The sequence below is a fragment of the Dermacentor silvarum genome, chromosome 7 (genome assembly GCF_013339745.2).
Source record: "Dermacentor silvarum isolate Dsil-2018 chromosome 7, BIME_Dsil_1.4, whole genome shotgun sequence".
NCBI lineage: Eukaryota > Metazoa > Arthropoda > Arachnida > Ixodida > Ixodidae > Dermacentor > Dermacentor silvarum.
This window is the reverse complement of record NC_051160.1, coordinates 5,129,470-5,149,882: the sequence shown is the minus strand read 5'-3', so window position 1 is coordinate 5,149,882 and position 20,413 is coordinate 5,129,470. Positions and strand designations below refer to the sequence as shown.

The 20,413-nt window shown below is 50.8% G+C and overlaps 1 protein-coding gene across 2 annotated transcripts in view; it reads left to right on the top strand.

Annotated features, from left to right (window-relative positions):
• Nucleotides 1-20,413, top strand: part of LOC119457470 (protein trachealess-like) — a 405,858-nt gene that overhangs the window by 119,722 nt on the left and 265,723 nt on the right. For both annotated transcript variants that reach the window (XM_037719036.2, XM_037719037.2), the window contains exon 4: nucleotides 12,712-12,759. In XM_037719036.2, the coding sequence (XP_037574964.1) occupies nucleotides 12,712-12,759 (48 nt within the window). The remainder of the gene's footprint in view (nucleotides 1-12,711; nucleotides 12,760-20,413) is intronic.

Genomic DNA, 20,413 nt, shown 5'->3' with positions numbered 1-20,413 from the left:
TCGGTACACCCCCTCCACTCCGGCCCCCCTCTATTCGTGCGTACAGGAACGCCGGCGCCTATACTTGTAGTACGTGCGTATTACGTTGGCCCGCGCCTTGCGTTCGTGTTGTGCACGCGAACGCTTGCACGTTTGAGCGTTTTGTGTTTTATTGTTCGTGATCGGCGCGTGTGTCTGTGCGTTCCCCTGTGCGTGCGTGCTGCGTTGGGAGCGTGCGCGAGTGTGTACGCGTTTGCGCGTTGTCGCACGCGCGGCTTATACATGTTTTGTTAGCGCGTCGCGGCGTGCGTCGTGAGTGCCTGTGTGCGTGCGTGCGTTCGTGTACGCGTGCTTAAGCGCTGCAGTGTCCGAGCAGTAGGCTACAGCAAGTGCTCACGAGAGCCGGCCGTTGCACCTTCTTCCCCTCCAAACTTCCCGCGGTTTTCGAACGCCGATCGTGATGGCGCGAGACAATCACGAGAGTAATGAAACCTCGCGTAACAGGTCGTTTCGGTTGCTGCGCACACTGTTCGGAAGCTTGCGCGATGTAAGGAAGAAGAAAAAAGAAAATAAGGTGGAGGGAAAAGGGCGCTGGAAAAACGGGCTCTAGCTTCTTCTTTTTCTCGGTCTCGAGTTTGCCGCTGGCACATACCGTGCGTGCGCGTGGTTTCGGCTGGCCGCTGCCGAGTGGTTCGTTCATTAGTTACACTGCTGCCGTGTCGTTAATTTCGCGCAGTAGCACCGCAGTTATGCGTGCGTGCGCGCGCTCACCGACACTCCGCTGCGAGAGGGACAAAAGAAGTAGCGTGGCAAAGCTGTTCGGACACGCTAATAATAAACCGCGTGTGTTTTGCCGCGGTGGCGATGGTGGTGGGTATTAGCAATCAACGGTGGGGTCTCTGTAGACCGGCATTACGAGCCGGCAATTGGGTGTCACCTTCTTCGCAGGCGCAGTGGTGGGTCCACGACGTGTGTTTGAAAACGAAGCCGGTGCGTCACGTAGGCTAGCGAAACCGGGAGCGCGCGCGTGAGACGTGACTCCTGAGTCTGCCTTCGCTGTGCTCTTGTGCGGGCTAGTTGGAGCGGCGTGGCATCTGTGCCGCTTTGTCGTCTTCTCCGTGTTTCCGTCAATAATTACTAGAAGAAAATCAGCCGCTTGTGTCTACGGTAGCTTCAGGTATGACGGTTCAGCCAGCATGGAAATAGCGATGGGTATATTACATAGATATATATAAACTTCGTCCTAGAATTTGAAAGACTTTGTAACTTCGTAAATTCGTCGATTTCTGCAAAATATTGCGTTATAAACCCAGAAATTCGCAGCGAAAATGTGCATGTGCAGTTTATTTGCCTTCATGCGTTTAGAAAGTTGTGGTTTAGAAAAATAAAGCGTCGCAAATAACGCCACAAAACGTTTGAAGCCACGTACAGGCACAAAAATTAGACAAATCCAGGTACTATCCATCCAGGATGAATTATCGCGCAGCTCCAATGTTACCTCTGGTAATTTTTAGGTAACTCTGTAATGCCCCTATAAGGCCTTAATTGCGATCTTATACATATGGTCTCATGGGCACCGCTATATGACACTGTAAAGCCCGTATTCGCCGTCATAGTCATACCGTGTCCTTTAGCGACAAGGTTCCCTTATTATTCAGTATACCGGATTCGATATATAGTCATTCATCCTAACAATGCGGTGACAAATGCACAGCTGTCTCACAGGAGGTTCAGATAGATGCGCCAGCCAGTTACGTTTTCCCTGATGTCATGGCGGAGCGAACTTCTTCCGCTGTCGGCGTCTCCCGGTCGGGAACTATGTTTTGGAGTGCAGAGGCAACTGCGGTTGTGTGGGCGGAGCTTGCATTGAATGTTTAGGTTGCCACCGAGAATTGTCACCAGCAGTGGATAAGATCAGAGTTTGCATGGTAATTGTCAATTCGATTATTAATTGACACAATGTGCTGATTAACGTCTAAAGTAATGAGATTAGGGAGCGTGTTGCGGTTGCAATATTGAAATTACCGATACTTAAAGCATAATATTTTGCCAGAAACATTATGCGCAGCATCATCCTAGAGAAATACGTACTCATGATGTGCTGTGAAATACACTGCTTTCGCAGTTAGCAGTTTTCTGTATACTGCATCTTTCCACGATGCGGAAACATGTTAACCGGAAGAGCAATGTATTTCACGACACATTCTGAGTCCGTATTTCTCGAAACTGGGCCAAGACACACAGTAGCTGTGGTCTACTATATTGTCACGTAGTAGTGACGCTGAAGAAAACAGTCGTAAAACTGTGTACGACGAAACTGGTTGTTTATTGGGCGAACCTGTGCCCACAAAAGCAAGGTACAGCGGTGAGCACTGTTAGGGTGAACACGCGAGCGCGTGGCCGACGGCACTATCAGCGCCGCGTAACAGCCATCGTTGGAAACATTGCACATGCGCAGCATGTGCTTTGCGAAACACTCTTTCCACCGCGCGCATCACGTCATCGATACGCTTGTTCGTCGTCTGCTAGCCGCATTTTTTGTTCGCTGAGCTGATACCTTCTGCATTTCAAGGTCCATCTGGATTGAAGATTGGCGCGTGAAGGAAAAAAGTGAGTGTAAGAGGGATAATTATTAAACTTTTTATTCAAGAAAATTGCACTTTTGCAATTCAAGTTAAACAAGACCATGAGAACAAATATAAAAACATGAGCAAATCTAATAGCGAGTCATGTGACCACTTACAGCAACGACTGCAGCTATTCTGGACGGTAACGAGTCGTAAAGTGATCGAACATATTCCCGATCGGCTTTCAGCCTTTCCCACTCGTTGCTGACTTGCGCCCACAACTGGTCCGAAGTCGCGGAATAAAGGGGCTTCCTTGCCAAAGAAGCTTTCAGACGGCCCCACACGTTTTCTATCACATTCAGGTCCGCTCCTTTCGGAGGCCATTCCAGTAGCTGCATGTGCTGCTCCGCCTGGAACTCCTTGACAGCCCGCGCCGTGTGTATCGGTGACCGGTCCTGTTGGAACAGGTAATCACCGTCTGGGAATAAACTGCTCGCATATGGCAACAGCACATTGTTCAAAATGTTGCAGTATTGTTCCGACGATAAGTGTCCACGTATACGTTGCAGGGGCCCTAAACCATATCTTGAAACAGCACCCCACACGTTCACACTCGATCTCCCACTGGCAGAAACACCTTGCACGTTGTCCGGGTCGTTCCTGCGTGGCATTGTGACGTTAACTAAAACAATTGCTTTTCAAAGCAGGAAGTTTGCCTCACCGTGTGCCTGGTAGTCTCCAAACACGCAATCTTTGGTCTTGTCGCGTCGAAAACGTCGACTCATCCGAAAAGATGACGCGACCCCACTCTTCTGATGTCCATGCTTCGTGCAGCTCAGCGAACTGCCGTCGTGCGTCCTTGTTTGCCGCCGTTAGTAGTGGCTTCTGCGCTGCGACGCGACTGCGAAGGCCCGCAGTACGCAGGCGACGTCGAACAGTGGTGTCCGAAACGTCCAAATCCAAGTCCTCGCGTATTGCTGGGGCTGGCAAGAAAGGGTTACGAACAGCAGCTGCAACTATGAGGGCGTCTTCATCGTCTGTGGTAGCTTTAGGGCGGGGCGCGCGGGGTGCATCCTGAATGCGACCTTCATACTTGTAGGCTTGAATTATCCTGTTCACAGTCTTCAGGGGCCCGTTAACTAAAGCGCCAATATACCGCTGGGAATAACCTTTCAGGGAAAGATCGACAATTGAGCGCCGTTCATCATCGGGAACCCTAGCCATAATACGATCTGGCGACAGAATGAACGGCTGCGAAAGATGTTTGGTTGTTTTATATACGGCGTTGCATGCACAACAACATTGAAGGGAACGAACAGACACGCCCCCATAGATATACAAGTTTTTTTGTCTTGTTCTGTTCAAGCACAGATGTTTAAAGAAATCTTAAAATGCAGGATGCATGGGCTTAGAAAACAAAAATTCGGCTAGCAGACGACGAACAAGTGCATTCATGACGTCATGCGCGCGGTGGAACAATTATTTCGCGGAAGGTGTGATGCGCATGCGCAATGTTTCCAGTGATGACCGTAACGGGGCGCTGACAGTGCCGTCGGCCACGCGCTCGCGTGTTCACCCTAACAGTGCTCACCGCTGTACACTCAAAGCACAACGATAGCGGCGAACACAGTCGGCGATCGTCGAAAATCTGATCAGCGGCAAAACGCGTCGGCTTTTATACCTGAGTCATCGAAGGTTCCAGAATAATCCCTGGTACGCGCGTATCTTCCAGAAAGTTCTAGACAATTCGCGTCGCTCATACAATCAGATAACATAAGCGTCGGTGAAAACAGGCAACGGAAAGAAGCATTGATAACGTTCTAGAAACTTCCGATACAGGCGCGTCCTGCGCCGAGCGATAACGTTTAACATTTGTTAGCCGGTGGAAAGCGGCCATCGGCGAAAGATAAACATGTATACGTGTCAATACCCTCCCCTTAAAAAGCATCGTCCCTATGCTACAAACAAACGCGAAAGCGAAAACAAAACGACGCGTAATAAAGAAAGAAAATAACAAAGTAACAAAGTGCCTGTAAGCTCGTCAGCGGGCGTAGAAAGGCTTAAGACGCACCACGTGGATGACTTCAGGTCGTGCCCGGCGCCGCTGTGATTGCGAAATGCCGTCTGGCACGACCTCATAGTCCAGTGCGCCAATACGTCGGATTATCTTATATGGTCCGAAATAGCGACGCAACAGTTTCTCGCTAAGTCCACGTCGGCGTATCGGAGTCCAGACCCAAACACGGTCGCCGGGCTGGTACTCGACGTAGCGTCGTCGTAGATTGTAGTGTCGGCTGTCAGTCCTCTGCTGGTTCTTGATGCGCAGGCGGGCGAGCTGTCGACCTTCTTCGGCACGCTGCAAATAAGTGGCAACGTCGAGATTTTCTTCGTCAGCGACGTCTGGTAGCATGGCGTCAAGCGTCGTTGCCGGGTTCCGTCCGTAGACCAGGTTGAACGGCGCCATGTGCGTCGTTTCTTGCACGGCCGTGTTGTATGCGAAGGTCACGTACGGAAGGATGGCATCCCACGTCTTGTGTTCGACGTCGACGTATACATTGCCAGCATGTCGGCGATGGTCTTATTTAGGCGCTCGGTGAGGCCATTCGTCTGCGGGTGGTAGGCGGTGGTGCGGCGATGGCTTGTCTGGCTGTACCGCAGGATGGCTCGAGTTAGTTCTGCCGTAAAGGCCGTGCCTCTGTCGGTGATGAGGACTTCTGGGGCACCGTGACGCAGGAGGATGTTCTCAACGAAGAATCGGGCTACCTCGGCGGCACTGCCTTTGGGCAAGGCTTTTGTTTCGGCGTAGCGGGTGAGGTAGTCCGTAGCGACGACGATCCATTTATTCCCGGACGTCGACGTCGGAAAAGGCCCCAGTAAGTCCATCCCGATCTGCTGGAACGGTCGGCGAGGTGGCTCGATTGGCTGTAGAAGTCCGGCTGGCCTTGTCGGCGGTGTTTTCCGTCGCTGACAGTCTCGGCATGTCCTTACGTAATGGGCGACGTCAGCAGAGAGACGAGGCCAGTAGTATTTTTCTTGTATCCTCGCGAGCGTGCGGGAAAAACCGAGGTGTCCAGCCGTTGGGTCGTCATGGAGAGCTTGCAGAACCTCTGGACGCAATGCTGCGGGTACCACGAGGAGGTAGTTGGCTCGGAGAGGCGAGAAGTTCTTCTTTAGGAGAATGTCGTTTTGCAAGAAAAACGACGCCAATCCTCGCCTGAACACCTTCGGCACAATGACGGTCTTGCCTTCCAGATAGTCTACAAGGCTCCTTAGTTCCGGGTCGGCTCGCTGTTGTTCGGCGAATTCGTCGGCACTGATGGGTCCCAAGAAAGTGTCATCATCCTGGTCGTCTTGTGGCGGCGGCTCGACGGGGGCGCGAGACAAGCAGTCGGCGTCAGAGTGCTTTCGCCCGGACTTGTAAACGACGGTGATGTTGAATTCTTGAAGTCTCAGACTCCATCGTGCGAGGCGACCTGAAGGATCCTTCAAGTTAGCTAGCCAACACAAGGCGTGGTGGTCGCTCACAACTTTAAAGGGCCTGCCATAGAGGTAGGGGCGAAACTTTGATGTAGCCCAGATGATGGCGAGGCACTCCTTTTCTGTTGTGGAATAATTTGCTTCCGCCTTCGATAGCGACCGGCTAGCGTAACTTACAACCCTTTCTAGTCCATCAGTCCTCTGCACAAGCACGGCGCCGTGTCCTACGCTGCTTGCGTCGGTGTGGACTTCGGTATCGGCGTTTTCGTCGAAATGCGCAAGTATTGGCGGCGATTGCAGGCGTCGCTTCAGTTCTTCAAATGCTTTGAGTTGCGGCGTGTCCCACTTGAACTCGACGTCGGCCTTCGTGAGATACGTCAGTGGCTCTGCGATCCGTGAAAAATCCTTGACGAAGTGCCTGTAATAGGCGCACAGTCCAAGAAATCTACGCACTGCCTTCTTGTCAGCGGGCGCGGGAAAGTTGGAGATGGCTGCAGTTTTCTGAGGGTCGGGGAGCACTCCAGACTTGTTGATGACGTGGCCCAAGAACAGGAGCTCCTCATATGCGAAGCGGCACTTTTCTGGCTTTAACGTGAGTCCGGAGGTTTTGATTGCTTGAAGAACTGTTTCAAGGCGCCGCAGGTGTTCTTCGAAGCTTGAGGCAAACACAACGACGTCGTCCAAATAGACGAGGAAAGTCTGCCACTTCAAGCCTGCCAGTACTGTATCCATGACGCGTTGGAAAGTCGCAGGTGCCGAGCAAAGACCAAACGGCATGACCTTGAACTCGAACAGGCCATCTGGTGTTATAAACGCAGTCTTCTCCCGGTCCCTCTCGTCGACTTCGATTTGCCAGTAGCCGGTTTTGAGGTCCATCGACGAAAAATACTGTGCGTTGTAGAGTCGATCCAAGGCGTCATCAATCCGTGGGAGGGGGTATACGTCCTTCTTCGTGATCTTGTTGAGGCGACGATAATCGACGCAGAAACGTAGGGTTCCATCCTTCTTCTTCACTAACACCACGGGGGACGCCCACGGACTCTTGGACGGCTGGATGATGTCGTCGCGTAGCATTTCGTCGACTTGGTGCCTTATGGCTTCACGTTCGCGCGCCGAAACTCGGTACGGGCTCTGACGGAGTGGGCGGACATTTTCGTCGGTGATGATGCGGTGCTTGGCGACAGGGGTTTGTCGAACTTTTGACGACGACGAGAAGCAGTCCTTGTATTGCAGGAGCAGAGCTTTTAGTAGTTCTTTCTTATGCCTGGGAAGGTTTTGATTGACGTCGAAAGTTGGCTCAGGTATTATAGTCGTCGTTGCAGGTGCACTGGAATCGGTGAAGGCGAAAGCACTGCTGGCTTCTACTATTTCATCGATGTAGGCGACCGTGGTGCCTTTGTTAATGTGCTTGTATTCAGGGCTGAAGTTCGTGAGCATCACCCTTGCTTTCCCTGCACGTAGCTCAGCTATGCCTCTAGCGACGCAAATTTCACGGTCGAGCAGTAGGTGATGATCGCCCTCGATGATGCCCTCCATGTCTGCAGGCACTTCGGTACCGACGGAAATCATTACGCTGGAGCGAGGCTGGAACGGTGACTTGTTCTTCAAGCACATTCAAGGCATGGTAACTTATGCTTGTATCCGGTGGTAGCGCGTTGTGCGTTGAAAGCGTTATCGACTTGGATCTTAAGTCGATGACTGCACCGTGTTGGTTTAGAAAGTCCATGCCTAGGATGACATCCCTGGAGCAGTGCTGCAGGATTACGAAGGTCGCCGGGTAAGTGCGGTTGTTTAAAGTGACTCGCGCTGTGCAGATTCCAGTCGGCGTTATTAGGTGGCCTCCAGCTGTCCGGATATCGGGTCCTTGCCAGGCTGTTTTCACCTTCTTCAACTTGGCGGCGAACGGGCCACTGAAGACGGAATAGTCGGCTCCAGTGTCGACGAGAGCGGTGACGTTATGGCCATCGATGAGCACGTCTAGATCGGTAGACCGGCGTCTGGCGTTGCGGTTAATTCGTGGCGTCGGATCACGGCTGCGTCGGCTTGCTCTGCTGCTGCTACGTCGCGTCGGAAGGTCTTCTTTCGGCGGCGAAGTGCTGTCAAGGCTGTTGCTAGGCGGCGTGCTCAGATCTCGTCGTGATGAATAGCGAATCGTCGTCGTCGGCGGCGTCGGAGGATCTTCGGCATTGCGTCGTACAGCAACCGCACCTCCATCGGTTGCTGCCTTTAGTTTCCCGGGTAAGGGCTGGGAGATCGGCCCCGGGTGGGACCGTTGTACTGACGGCGATGCGGCGAGATGTAGCGGCCTGGTGACGGCGAGCGTGAGGATGGTCGTGGTTGCCACTGGGCTCCGGCGAGGTAGTCGGCGATGTCGCGTGGTCGTTCACCTCGATCGGGACGCGGCGCGTTGACGGGGAACCCTCGTAGGCCCATTTCGCGGTATGGGCATCGGCGGTAGACATGGCCGGCTTCCCCGCAGTGATAGCAGAGCGGGCGGTGGTCGGGGGCGCGCCAAATGTCCGTCTTCCTCTGGTAGCTGCGCTGGGCGACGGGCGGGCGTGCTGGCGGCGGCGGCGGTGGACGACGGAACTGCGGCGTTACGGGGCCCTGGCGCGAGCGCGGAGGGGGGCCTTGACGACGGGCGACGGCGGCGTAGGTCAGCGCTTCCGGCTGGGGTTGCGGCGATTGTGGCTGCACATCGGGAACTCCAAGTGAGCGCTGAACTTCGTCTTTGACGACGTCGGCGATAGATGCCACGTGAGGCTGCGACCGGGGAAAGAGCTTATGCAGCTCCTCGCGAACGACCGCTCTGATGGTCTCGCGCAGGTCGTCGGCGCCTAGCGCTTGAGCGTCGGCGTAGTTGGTCAGGGCACGGCGGTTGTATTGCCTGACACGCATTTCAAGCGTCTTCTCGATCGTTGTAGCCTCGGAAAGAAATTCGGCGACAGTCTTGGGCGGGTTGCGCATCAATCCGGCGAATAGTTGGTCTTTGACACCCCGCATCAAGAACCGAACTTTCTTTTCTTCAGACATGTCGGGGTCGGCGTGGCGGAAGAGGCGAGTCATCTCCTCCGTGAAGATCGCGATGTTCTCGTTCGGCAATTGCACTCTGGTTTCTAAGAGAACCTCTGCCCTCTCCTTTCGTACGACACTCGTGAAGGTCCTCACGAAGTTTTCACGAAAGAGGTCCCACGTAGCTAGGGTGGTCTCTCTGTTCTCAAACCAGGTCCGAGCAGCGTCATCCAACGAAAAATAGACATGGCGTAGCTTGTCGTCGTCGCTCCATTTGTTGAAAGTCGCGGTCCGCTCGTATGTCTCCAGCCAGGTTTCAGGGTCTTCAGCCGATAATCCACGGAAGGTCGGGGGCTCCCGAGGTTGTTGCAGCAGGATGGGGGACGCTGGGGCTGCCATTGAGGTCGTTGACCTGGCCTTGATCGCTGTGGTCTTCTCGGGAAGAAGTCCGTACTCCGGCAGAAGTCCTTGCTGCCTACGGCTAGCTCGCTGGTCCTTGGTGACGTTGGCGTTGTCCTCCGGTTTCGGGCTTGGATCGCGGCTTTGCGGGGGCGTTCGCTGCATGAACGCACTAGCACCTCCACCAGATGTCACGTAGTAGTGACGCTGAAGAAAACAGTCGTAAAACTGTGTACGACGAAACTGGTTGTTTATTGGGCGAACCTGTGCCCACAAAAGCAAGGTACACTCAAAGCACAACGATAGCGGCGAACACAGTCGGCGATCGTCGAAAATCTGATCAGCGGCAAAACGCGTCGGCTTTTATACCTGAGTCATCGAAGGTTCCAGAATAATCCCTGGTACGCGCGTATCTTCCAGAAAGTTCTAGACAATTCGCGTCGCTCATACAATCAGATAACATAAGCGTCGGTGAAAACAGGCAACGGAAAGAAGCATTGATAACGTTCTAGAAACTTCCGATACAGGCGCGTCCTGCGCCGAGCGATAACGTTTAACATTTGTTAGCCGGTGGAAAGCGGCCATCGGCGAAAGATAAACATGTATACGTGTCAATATATAGGTTAATGCCATATATAGGAAGTTAATGCCGACGTCAACAGATAACCATCGAATGAGAGGAGGCCGTAATACGTACTATCGCATTACCGTTTCTAACCACGGGGTTTACTATTATTATTATTATTATTATTATTATTATTATTATTATTATTATTATTATTATTATTATTATTATTAAATCCTTTATTTGATTTCTTTGAATTGGGCACCGTTGAGAGGCCGTGAGTAATCCCGACAACTAAACAACGCCAGTAATAACGCCAAAGTGCCAGCATATTGCAGCAAAAAGAGTGTAGAGTTTTTGCTGAGCGTTTACGGTCCTCCGTGCTCAGACTGGTGTATTCTATAACAAACAGCCGCTCAGTGGAAGCGCTACTGCGCGTGCGCACAACGCTCCTGTCTCCGGCAGAAGACGGAACGCTGCATTCGCGCCGCTACAAAGCCAATTGAGCTGAGTGTGACGGTACATCCACTTGGCTTCTTTGTAGTTTTGCAGCCAAGCTATGCTGCGCGTCGCTCGCGATTTCGCGTCCAAAGTGCGATATCAGCGTGTAGTTCTCTGCAGTGTCTCAGCACATGAAATGTGAGCGGTGTCGATCGTGAGTGACGCTCAGCTAAAACTGTAATATGCACCACAAGAGTAGTAGTAGTAGTAGTAGTAGTAGTAGTAGTAGTAGTAGTAGTAGTAGTAGTAAGTAGTAAGTAGTAAGTAGTAGTAGTAGTAGTAGTAGTAGTAGTAGTAGTAGTAGTAGTAGTAGTAGTGATTTTATTGAAGGAGAAAATGACGCTTAGTTCTGCTGACCAATAGGGAGCACGGCGCAGCGTCAGAACATCACAAGAAGGAACCGCAGCCCAAATATCTCTCTCATTTTCTCCCCGACCGCTGCGTCTTTCCCCGGCGGACGGTGCTTCAAAACAAGCGTGGTCTTTGTGGCAAGGAGCTGGTTTTCACAGCGTCACGCTTTGTTTCCCGCTTGTTTGTTTCTTTGTTTCGTTTCGTTTCCTTGCATATCGCCATGCGTACAAGGAAGCAGAAAATCCTCCCAGCCAGTGAGCGGAGGGGGGGGGGGGGGGGGGGGGGGGCGGCTTGTGACACAGCTTCCGTAAAGCGCATACATGTAGCGCGCCGCCGAGATGTATTATGCGTGTCATGGGGATCTCCGGCTACCTGAATGCGGCAGCAGACCACCGGCTGGCTGCGCGCCCGGATTTATTCGTGGCTATAGCCCGGCGGCAAGTTCGTGCCTCGCTGTGCTGCGCGAAGTTATTTGCCTTTTTTTTTTTTCGCTGGCAACTCCACGTGATACTATACACGAACGCTTCGCACTTCCTGTTGCCTCTGAAATACAAGCGGGGCTGAGTTGCCCTAACGTTCTGCTGCTGATAGCCAAGAGGTAGCAGGGGTTCGATTCCCCGTTGTGGAGATCGCATTCCCGTGGGGCGGGGTGCAAATTCACTGGTTATGGCTGGAGTAGTAATAAAATGAAGCTTTATTTGAAGAGCCGGAGGGGCAGAAAGTAATTCGCAAAGAAAATTCGTAAAGTACAACTTACACGCAACTTACATGAATGATAACATCGGATTGTAATTTGGATATACGAGAAAACATAATTCTGTTACGTGGAAACTCAAACGCAAGCTCCTTTCCCAGTTGCCGTTTGAGGTCTGTCTGAATGTCCGCGGCCGCCTGTTTTCGGGTGAGCACCCCACGAAAAATCCTGACCAACTAGAGGCTATAACAGCTTCGCTGTAAAAGAAAAGGGAGATAGAACGGAACAACAAGTGACACACGCGCACACACATAACAGCGTTGACCGTGCAATCAGAGTCCGACGCAGAGCTTATAGTCGTCTTCAAAAAGTATAGAGATGATAGATGGGTTCAGATGGCACAGCGACCGCTCCAGAATGGCGTTGGTCCCGGGTTCGATTTCCGGACAAGGAGAAATTGTTTCTCATTTGCGAAGGTTTATCGAAACCGGCATGGGTTTCCTTTGCAGCTTCGTGCTAGAGTCCTGGCGGATGCCAATTTCTTACTTTCTTGAAACTTCCCGCATGCATGTGCCTTGCGGATTTCCAAAGAACTTAGTCGCCACATTCGGAGGGATATTTATGCAGTGGTCGGGTGGTTGGGCTTGGTTACTGTGGCGGCTACCTAATCTCCGTACGTGGCGACCGGCGGGTTTAGGTGCTTTTGCAAACGTTTACTGCAACTGATAAGAATACACAGCTGCAGAACTGAAAGATTCCATCTCTTAATTCGAGTATGCATCTCGCGATGCCGTCACCACTGCTGCTCTGCGTGGCCTCTATCCCGCAGTTCTGCTAAAACGGTAGTCACTATGTGCTCTCTCAAGCTTTCTAGAGAACCTTGAGCTCGAACCAGGGCCCTCATTCGGGATTTAACATTAGCGCGCAACTATAAAGCTGTGGCGGGAACAGCGGCTGGCCAATAATACTGGTCACTGGTCAGTCCACTGTTCAGAACACCCGTTGTTCCAGACACCCTTCGCCGCTTTATGCAGATATCGTCATCTTGGGATGTTTTCCTTCTTCTAAGCCATTTTGATTTTCTGTGACTTGTTTAATGGTCGTATCCTGACCACCCACACCGGTTAATTATAACCCGTTCTCTCTTTCTTTTACTTTTCTTGCAGGAAGGCTGGCGGTGACGATGGGACAGGAGCCGCGGTCGTCCAATCACGGTCAGTCATGACATTTCCTTGTCCTTCTCTTTCTTTCTTTCTTCAATCCACTTGCAGGAAACAACGACCAATCGCGGACGATCGATATGCGCTTGTGGAAGAGATGTTTTGCGAATATCGGTTCTCATTACACGGGACCAAATAGGATTCCTGTATATGGGGATTATGGGTATTATGCTTGTTTAATTGAGTGGAGTAGATGTTCTCTATATAATTTTGACCCTGCCGTCATGTGCATACTCAGTTGTGTTTAAAATTCATTTCTATCATCGTTGTCTGACACGACACTCTTCTTGACCCTCTATTCACTTACCGGGCTACGCATGACGTTCTGTTTCTGAGCACTGAGGTCGAGTGTTGGACTGCCGGTTGCTGTGGCCGCATTGCGACAGTGAACCGAGATGCTATAACGCTCGCATAGGTCTAGTTAATTTATGTATTTCACTTCATCTAATAATAACAGGCGACTCTAACTGTGAAACTTAGTCGGTGCTCCTGCCAATGATTCTTTTCACGGGGGCATGTTAGCTCGCGCTGTAATAACGCCAACGGTGAATTACAAACTCCCGTCTCGAAGATATAAAAGGGGATTTATTTCAATCGTAAAAGGGCTGTAAGAGTGGGAGAGTAGGTTTGGACTCTTTTTCAAAACAACCAGCTCTCAAGGGTGGGCCAGCGAAGCAGACAGACATTACCTGCGTGAGAAATCGAAATTCATAATCGAATAATTAACGAAAATACAGTAATTAACTTTTTATTATTTACCTTACGGCACATATTGCAATCTACCGATTCCAGCTGGAGAGTTAGAAAGGCGTATCCAATTGGAAATAATTTTCATTATGACAGCAGTTTCGATATGTTCATTCCCAAATTGAGCGACGACATACACGGGCGTTCCAGTTGCATTTGTTCTTAAATGCTTAAAGCAGTGTTTTCTAAAAACGTAAGTGGAACAATATTGTGTTTTTATCCGAAGTTTCGCAGCGCATATCTCGAAACCCGCGCGATCCTTAGAATTCGTTCCAAGATGCCTTGCGAGCTCGATCACCGACTTCAGTTCGTAAATTGCGTGCCATATAGGCCGTAATGTAATTAATTAAAAAGTTAATTAGTGAGTTTCTTTATTTAGTCTAATATGCAATTCTATTTATTGCGCCAGTAATGTCCACATCGCTTCGAATAACCCAGCTCATGGTCTACAATTACGCTATCTGCCACAGGCAATCAAAAAAAAACTATATATATATACATTTTAGACTACATAGAATATATATATTCTATGTAGTCTAAAATGTTCCCAGTATAAAGTGCCGCTCAATAGAATTCCAGCGGATTGCAAGGACGCTAGCGTTGTCTTTACAGTCGTTACAGAAAGTTCCTGCCGGAATTTTCTAAACGCCATCTTGTACGGGCGTCTATTTTTTGGTCCAGACAAGTTGAAGACCCCCCCGCTCCAGTGACACCTCGATTTCACTCTCTTCCACGGGACTCGAGAAATACTTAGTTAAATCAAGAACTTTCCTATATCGAAAAAAAAAATAGAAACACTTAGAACACTGTTGTGAATGACAATACATTTCTTTTTTTAACAAATTGAGTAGTTCTTGTCGTGCACGAACTTATCGCAGCCAACGAGCCCACTGAGCGCGTCTTGCGTTCCTCCACGGGAGCGCGAACCTTCTCGACAAGTCAACGGCGTAAGGCACCCAAACTGAAACCAAGTAGACCCACATTTCCGAAACTAATTCGTTAAATCAGAAAAAGAAAAACGTTGAGCTTACTTTTTTTCTTAGTTTTTTTTTCTTCAAGGTTGTTAACGTATTCTGTGAATATGTGTCTGGGAATCGAAAACACTTCGTTAAATTGCGAATTTCTTAAAACCGGGCTCCGTTATATAAGTCGAAGTTTCAGTGTATGTAGCTAGACGACGCAGTTGAATAATGTATAGTCGTCGGCGGTGCATGCTCGACATATCGGAAAACAAAGCTTTCCAGCGCGCTTACCGTCGCACGCGTCTCCGCTGCGACGGTGGTCCCCGCAAGGCACATCCGACGAGCACGATCACTGCGCGCCGCTGCCGTCGATCGAGATAAATTCTAAGGCATCTACTGTAATGGGTCGTCGAGGCACGCAGTGTCTGCGTGCCGCCAGGCGGTCGTTCCATTTCGGAGCGCGGAGATTTAAGAAAAATAAGAAAAAGAGCATGACAGAGAGAAAAAAAGGAGGAAATAACCGTTTTGAGCGGCGCCGACCTTGGTGCTCTACCCTAGTCGCGTCTCCTTCCTTGACCCTGGCAGTGGCGCAGCGCGCAGCACTGCCATGCAGGAGACTCGGCGAAGGCCAGGGACGTCGTCGTGTGGTGACTGCGATTGCGCAATGCGACGAGATTTCATCACGGACGCCGCGCGCGTGGCGCTATCGCGGCCTTGCTGCGGCTTCTCCTATATATGTAACCGACCAACTGCTCCAGTCATCTGTACGTGTGTGTGCGTGCGTGCCTGTCCTATTGCTTGTGCCTGTACGTGCGTATACGTGTTTGTGCGTGTATGTATATGCGTGATTACGCACGTGTCTGCGTGTGCGCCCGATTGTCTGTATACGTTCGTGTCTTCGTGGCGCATGACGAAAATAAGGAGCCCTGTATACGTGTAAGAAACCTGATTCTACAGTTTACATTCGCATAGCGTGGATGCAAGATAAAAAAAAAGCGCGCAAGTCAACGAAAGCGTCGATAATGAAAGAAAGAAAAGGCATCGGTGGCTGGGGGCTCGGGGATACCCGCTTGTCGTGTCCGAAATCCGTGCCCTCATTTGCCGGCGCTATGGTCGCAGCCGTAATGGCGCGTTGCATTTGTGGCCGTCGTTGTGGTATTTTACGGGTTTGAATGAAAGGTTATATTCTGTAGTAAAGCTTTTGACTTGGGTGAGTTGGTTCATACTTGACTAAAAAACGCAGCGCGACTGAACCACAAAGCTACATCACAAGCGCTGTGCTGAGCTTGCATCAGCGCTTGTGATGTAGCTTTGTGTTTCTTCTTGTCTGAGCCACGCTGCGCTTTTAGTCAATTATATTCGGTATAACAGTCTCAACAATTATTTTTTTTATCCTGCTTACGGCAACACTTCGTAGCAAACGTGAAATCGCTTTTGCCTCTCGAATTAGCACTATACAAGTGTTCACTATCGCCATCAAATGGGACTCTACTCTCCTTTGGCTGGGCTGTCTTCAAGGAAAGGGGGAAGGGAAGAACAAGGGGGCACACTGGAGAATGCAAAAAGGAATTCTGTGAGTCGAAAGAAAGTAATGTCTGTATACACCTAGATCTGTAACAGCACTGCAGAAAGAGAACATATAAAATAAGAAATGTTGGGAGGATCAGGCAGAAAGAATAAACCTGTTTGTAGGAGCTCGGAATGTACACGGGCAAACACGCAACAATAAGGCACGACGTCGGCGGGGTCGGACTTTATTGAAGTGATTCAAAACTGAAAGCATCTTCCGCAAGCTCTCACGTCCTCTGCGCGCACTACACCCAAGGTAAGTCAAGGAAGAAGTTCTCAGTCAGATTGGATCGGCGGCGATTTTCACGACGCACCGTCGTCATGGATCTCGCGCGTCGTACGGAAAGGTATAGGAAGAAAAAGAACGTGATATTGTAGCGCTCGTGGCACGTGCAATTGGGATCGCTTTTACACGCGGACTCTCGGACGACCGTTCAGAAGACGCACGGATACGCATAGACGATTGCAAAATCGCAGACGAACACACTAGCGCGCCACTGCACGCCACGCGGTCGCGACGCCGGGGGAGACGAGCAACCGCAACCCTGACAACGACTATGACGACGAGGAGAGACACGTAGCGGACCACGCGCGAACTAACGGCGTGCATCCTACATCCCCCCCCTCCACTCGCACCGCTCTCCCTGCCGTCCATCCGAGGGTGCAATACCGCGGGATACCAATCCCCCTTCGTCGTCGGCTTGCGGAGCCCAATAGTTGCTTGCGAATCACGTCCGCAGTAGTCGATGCATTAGCGCGATGATTCCGAAGTGGCGCGCCGCGCGATTGCTTTGTCGGTCGCTTTCTCCCACACTCCCGCTTATTTCCTGGCCGCGAGGAGACTGCGCAGCAACGATGCGCCGCTCGAATTATATCATTGCTGTAGCTTGTCCTTCCACTACCGGGGCGTATACGGTACGGTGTTCTCCTTTTTTGGGCATTTCGTTTATTATTTCTTTTTACAATCTCCACTTCCGCGCTGAGTATTTTATTTCACCCGGTTCCCAGTGGCACTCCGAGCGATGCCTTTTCGAACGGCGGGGCGGCAGCGTACGTTTTTCTTTCCCGATCTGGTGCGGTGTTTTCCTCGCACCACGGTGTACATAGAACATACGCCGTCACGACCGAGAGGCCCGCGCGCACACTCGATATAATCCTATCGCGCGCCGCGTCAATTTCCCTTCCTCGGCCACCGTTACTCGTTCGCCCAAAACTCGAGTGAATCCCGCCACGAACAAGCTCGCGTTCGAGTAGTGCGGTGCGTTCTCGCGAGATCGCTCTCTCCCTCTCTGACGCGCTCGCACGCGTTTATTATTCAAACGCGCTGGGGGTCACGTGCGCGCGCCGCTTCTCGCGAGAATGCCGGCGCGGGTCTTGATTTGCATGATGGCTCCTACACGTGTCCACCCCACCTCCGATCCTTGTTTCGCTATATCGTTGCCTTCCCTACACTGTTGGCAGTCAGCTTTAGCTCAGGCTTCTACGCTTGTACGTGTATTTCTCTTGCTTGCTGGTTCTTTTAAACCCTTTCCTTTAAAGGAGTATACTTTTCATATCTCAAAGACACCTTCAGTGCAGGACGTTGTCCGTTTATTGTCCTAATAGTTCCGTGCACCAAAATGCCGACTACACCTTGCGCGGAATCGCTGGCATAATTTCATTCTTAGAAAAGCACATCGTTATGTACACACAGTGCGTTTCGAAGGTCCGTCATGTGACGGTTCAAAGCCAGTAATGTAGGCTTCGCGGTTCGGGGAAATCAGAAGCCTCCTCGTATACTCATTGTGTCACTTAATATGCTGACATGTTTGTTCGCTTTCTTGAGGTGTAAGGTGCGAACTTTAGCGTGTTAGGAAGGTTATAGGTTAAGTTACATTAGTTTTGCTTTTACCCTGTGATTAGTGCGAGAAACACACACTGGAGGGCAGTCTACTTGGGCTCCTCTGCCTATAGCACCCTTGCCTCTTGTTCTGCTAGCTGTTACGTTGAATTTCGGATGCGTTTCGACAGGGCTGGTTTATAGCCGGAAATGAGTGGAGTCTCGCTCAGATATTTGCACATTGCGTATATAGTGATATTCGATACTTGGATTCTTGTGCGTCACGCATCTTGCTAGAGAGGCGACCAAAACTAGCTAGTGCATCTCACGTCATCGCTGAGCAGGAAGGGCACCTACAAAGTCAGACTAACTGCAAGGAAGTGTGTCAGTAACAGATCATGTCAGAATGACGTGTTCAAATGACTTGGAGAGGTAAATGGAAGAGAGTCAGAGCCAAGTGAGTTTTACTGTTGAAGTCTCACATGCGAAGCTCCATAAATATCGAGTTGAGTGTTCCTTTAATGTTAGTCCGTGACTGAGCCAGGACCACGAAGGACGTTACCGTCTTGATGTTAACAGCACACATCTAACAATCGTTAATAAGCCTAACACAAAAGTAAGAATTCGCGGCGGGTACAAAAGATCAGGCTGCATTGATGCGAGAACTGTGGTGTTTCACGCGAAACACTAACGTCGTCTGATGTTATCCATCTAGCATATGCGCATCAAAGGGAGTTGACAACGTGTCCGATGAATTCCAGGAAAGATTTTATGTGGCCTGGTTGGTAACACGTATAAGTGGCGTTTACGTGGGTTGCGCTGGAGAATAGCGCTGCTCGTTCATCTTGGGGACGGCAGTACACATTCTGCCGCTGACCGACAGTGTATAACGGTGTCGCTGGGAGCCCATACCTGCTTATTCCACAAATAAAGAGGAACCATTCTAACTTAGCGGTGATTTGACGATTCTAACTTGGCGCTAATAATTCCCAAGTATTGACGAATCAATAATTCCTGCTCAGCTTCGGTGGTCTGGCGAGAACTGGCGCATTCGGCATGACGTGGTCCATGGTGAACGCGGGACGTCATTTTCTTCTTCTTTCCTTTCGTCTTGGATGCTCACACTCAAAAGCAGCGACTCAAAGAAAGCGCGATCTGGTTGAGCGGGAGGCTGTACATCCCGGATGGGACGCTGGAGCTTCAGCTGCGTGTACACCATATTTACGCATACGAACCGTTCGCCAGTATGGTTATCCACTGCCTTGTTTATGCCTGCTCCGTTTAGCCTGTCGGAAATATTAACCGTACGTGGCCAAGCGCTTCTTTCGTACATTAAAGGAACACTAAAGAGAAAAATATTTGACGTGCATTAATACTACAATAGGTGGCGTTCAAGCCCACGCCCAAGCGATGGCGCCCTATAGGTTAACAAATGCAGATCTCGAAGGCTACGCTTTTGCTGGCTGTGTGCGCCGGCTCCCGCAAGTGATTGCGGGAGCCGGAAACACGTCATAGCCGTCAGGCTTTTTGGGCACCACCTATTCCAAAGAGGCCACTAATACAATGAGAAGAGGCTTGGTAAGCCAGCAAAAAATCCAAGAACAAAAGACGGGTGGCGTGAAGTTCCCGCGCCATCTCCCTATGGCGCCATGGATTTAAGGCGTCTACTCGGGCGTAGCTACATTTTTATCGGTGATGATGGACTATAGTGTATTCTAAATAAGATGCTTAGCAGTTTCCGAGAACGTTTACTGCGCCACAACGACTGAAATATGAAAAAAATACCTTGAAATTAACGACGTCACTCTGACGCGTGGCGGCCTTGGGCTTTAGTGCAAAATTGAAAAAGAAGGAGGTTTGACCATGTTTTTTCCCGTTTTTTTTTATGGTAATCAACCCATCATCGTGAAATTACCGAAAATGTAGTTTTAAAGAACCGTTAATCAGTCTAAACTGATTTGATGTTTCCCTTTAATGTCCCGTTAACACGGCGTGTGCAGCTAAAGTTGCTTGCCAAGGGCTGCTGACATGTTGGCCTTGCCCTCAGGATTTCTTAGGTGATTCGTCTTTTTGCGCCTTTTCCAGTGATACAAACGCCGATCCCCTCACACCCGGGTTTTCGCGTTTGCTGCACCGAACTACCACATTACGAATTGAAGCCGTCGCGGCGCTGCCCGCCTTCGCCGCCGGCGTCGTCGCTCTCGAGCCGATTCAGGGATGCAAGTGGCGCACGTGCGCACTCCAAACTTGCACGTGCCGAGCACGCGTTATGGCTCGTTTCGGAGTCGCGCCGGGCCAGTTTTGACTCGTCCCAACCGCCGCCGGCATGCGATGTTAGCTCTCGCGCGGACGTGTTTTCTTTGCGTGGTATGCGTCGGAACCACCGCCACCCGACCGTGAGATGGCGAGTGTGCGGCAACGGCTCCACCTAACGACTCGGGATTATACGGGGATCGCCGTGAGGCACTCGGTGCGGACGCGTCGCTTAAGTACGTAGACGGTGCTTCCAATTGAGCCGAAGTGGATTCCCGAATCCCGGGCGCCTTGTGCA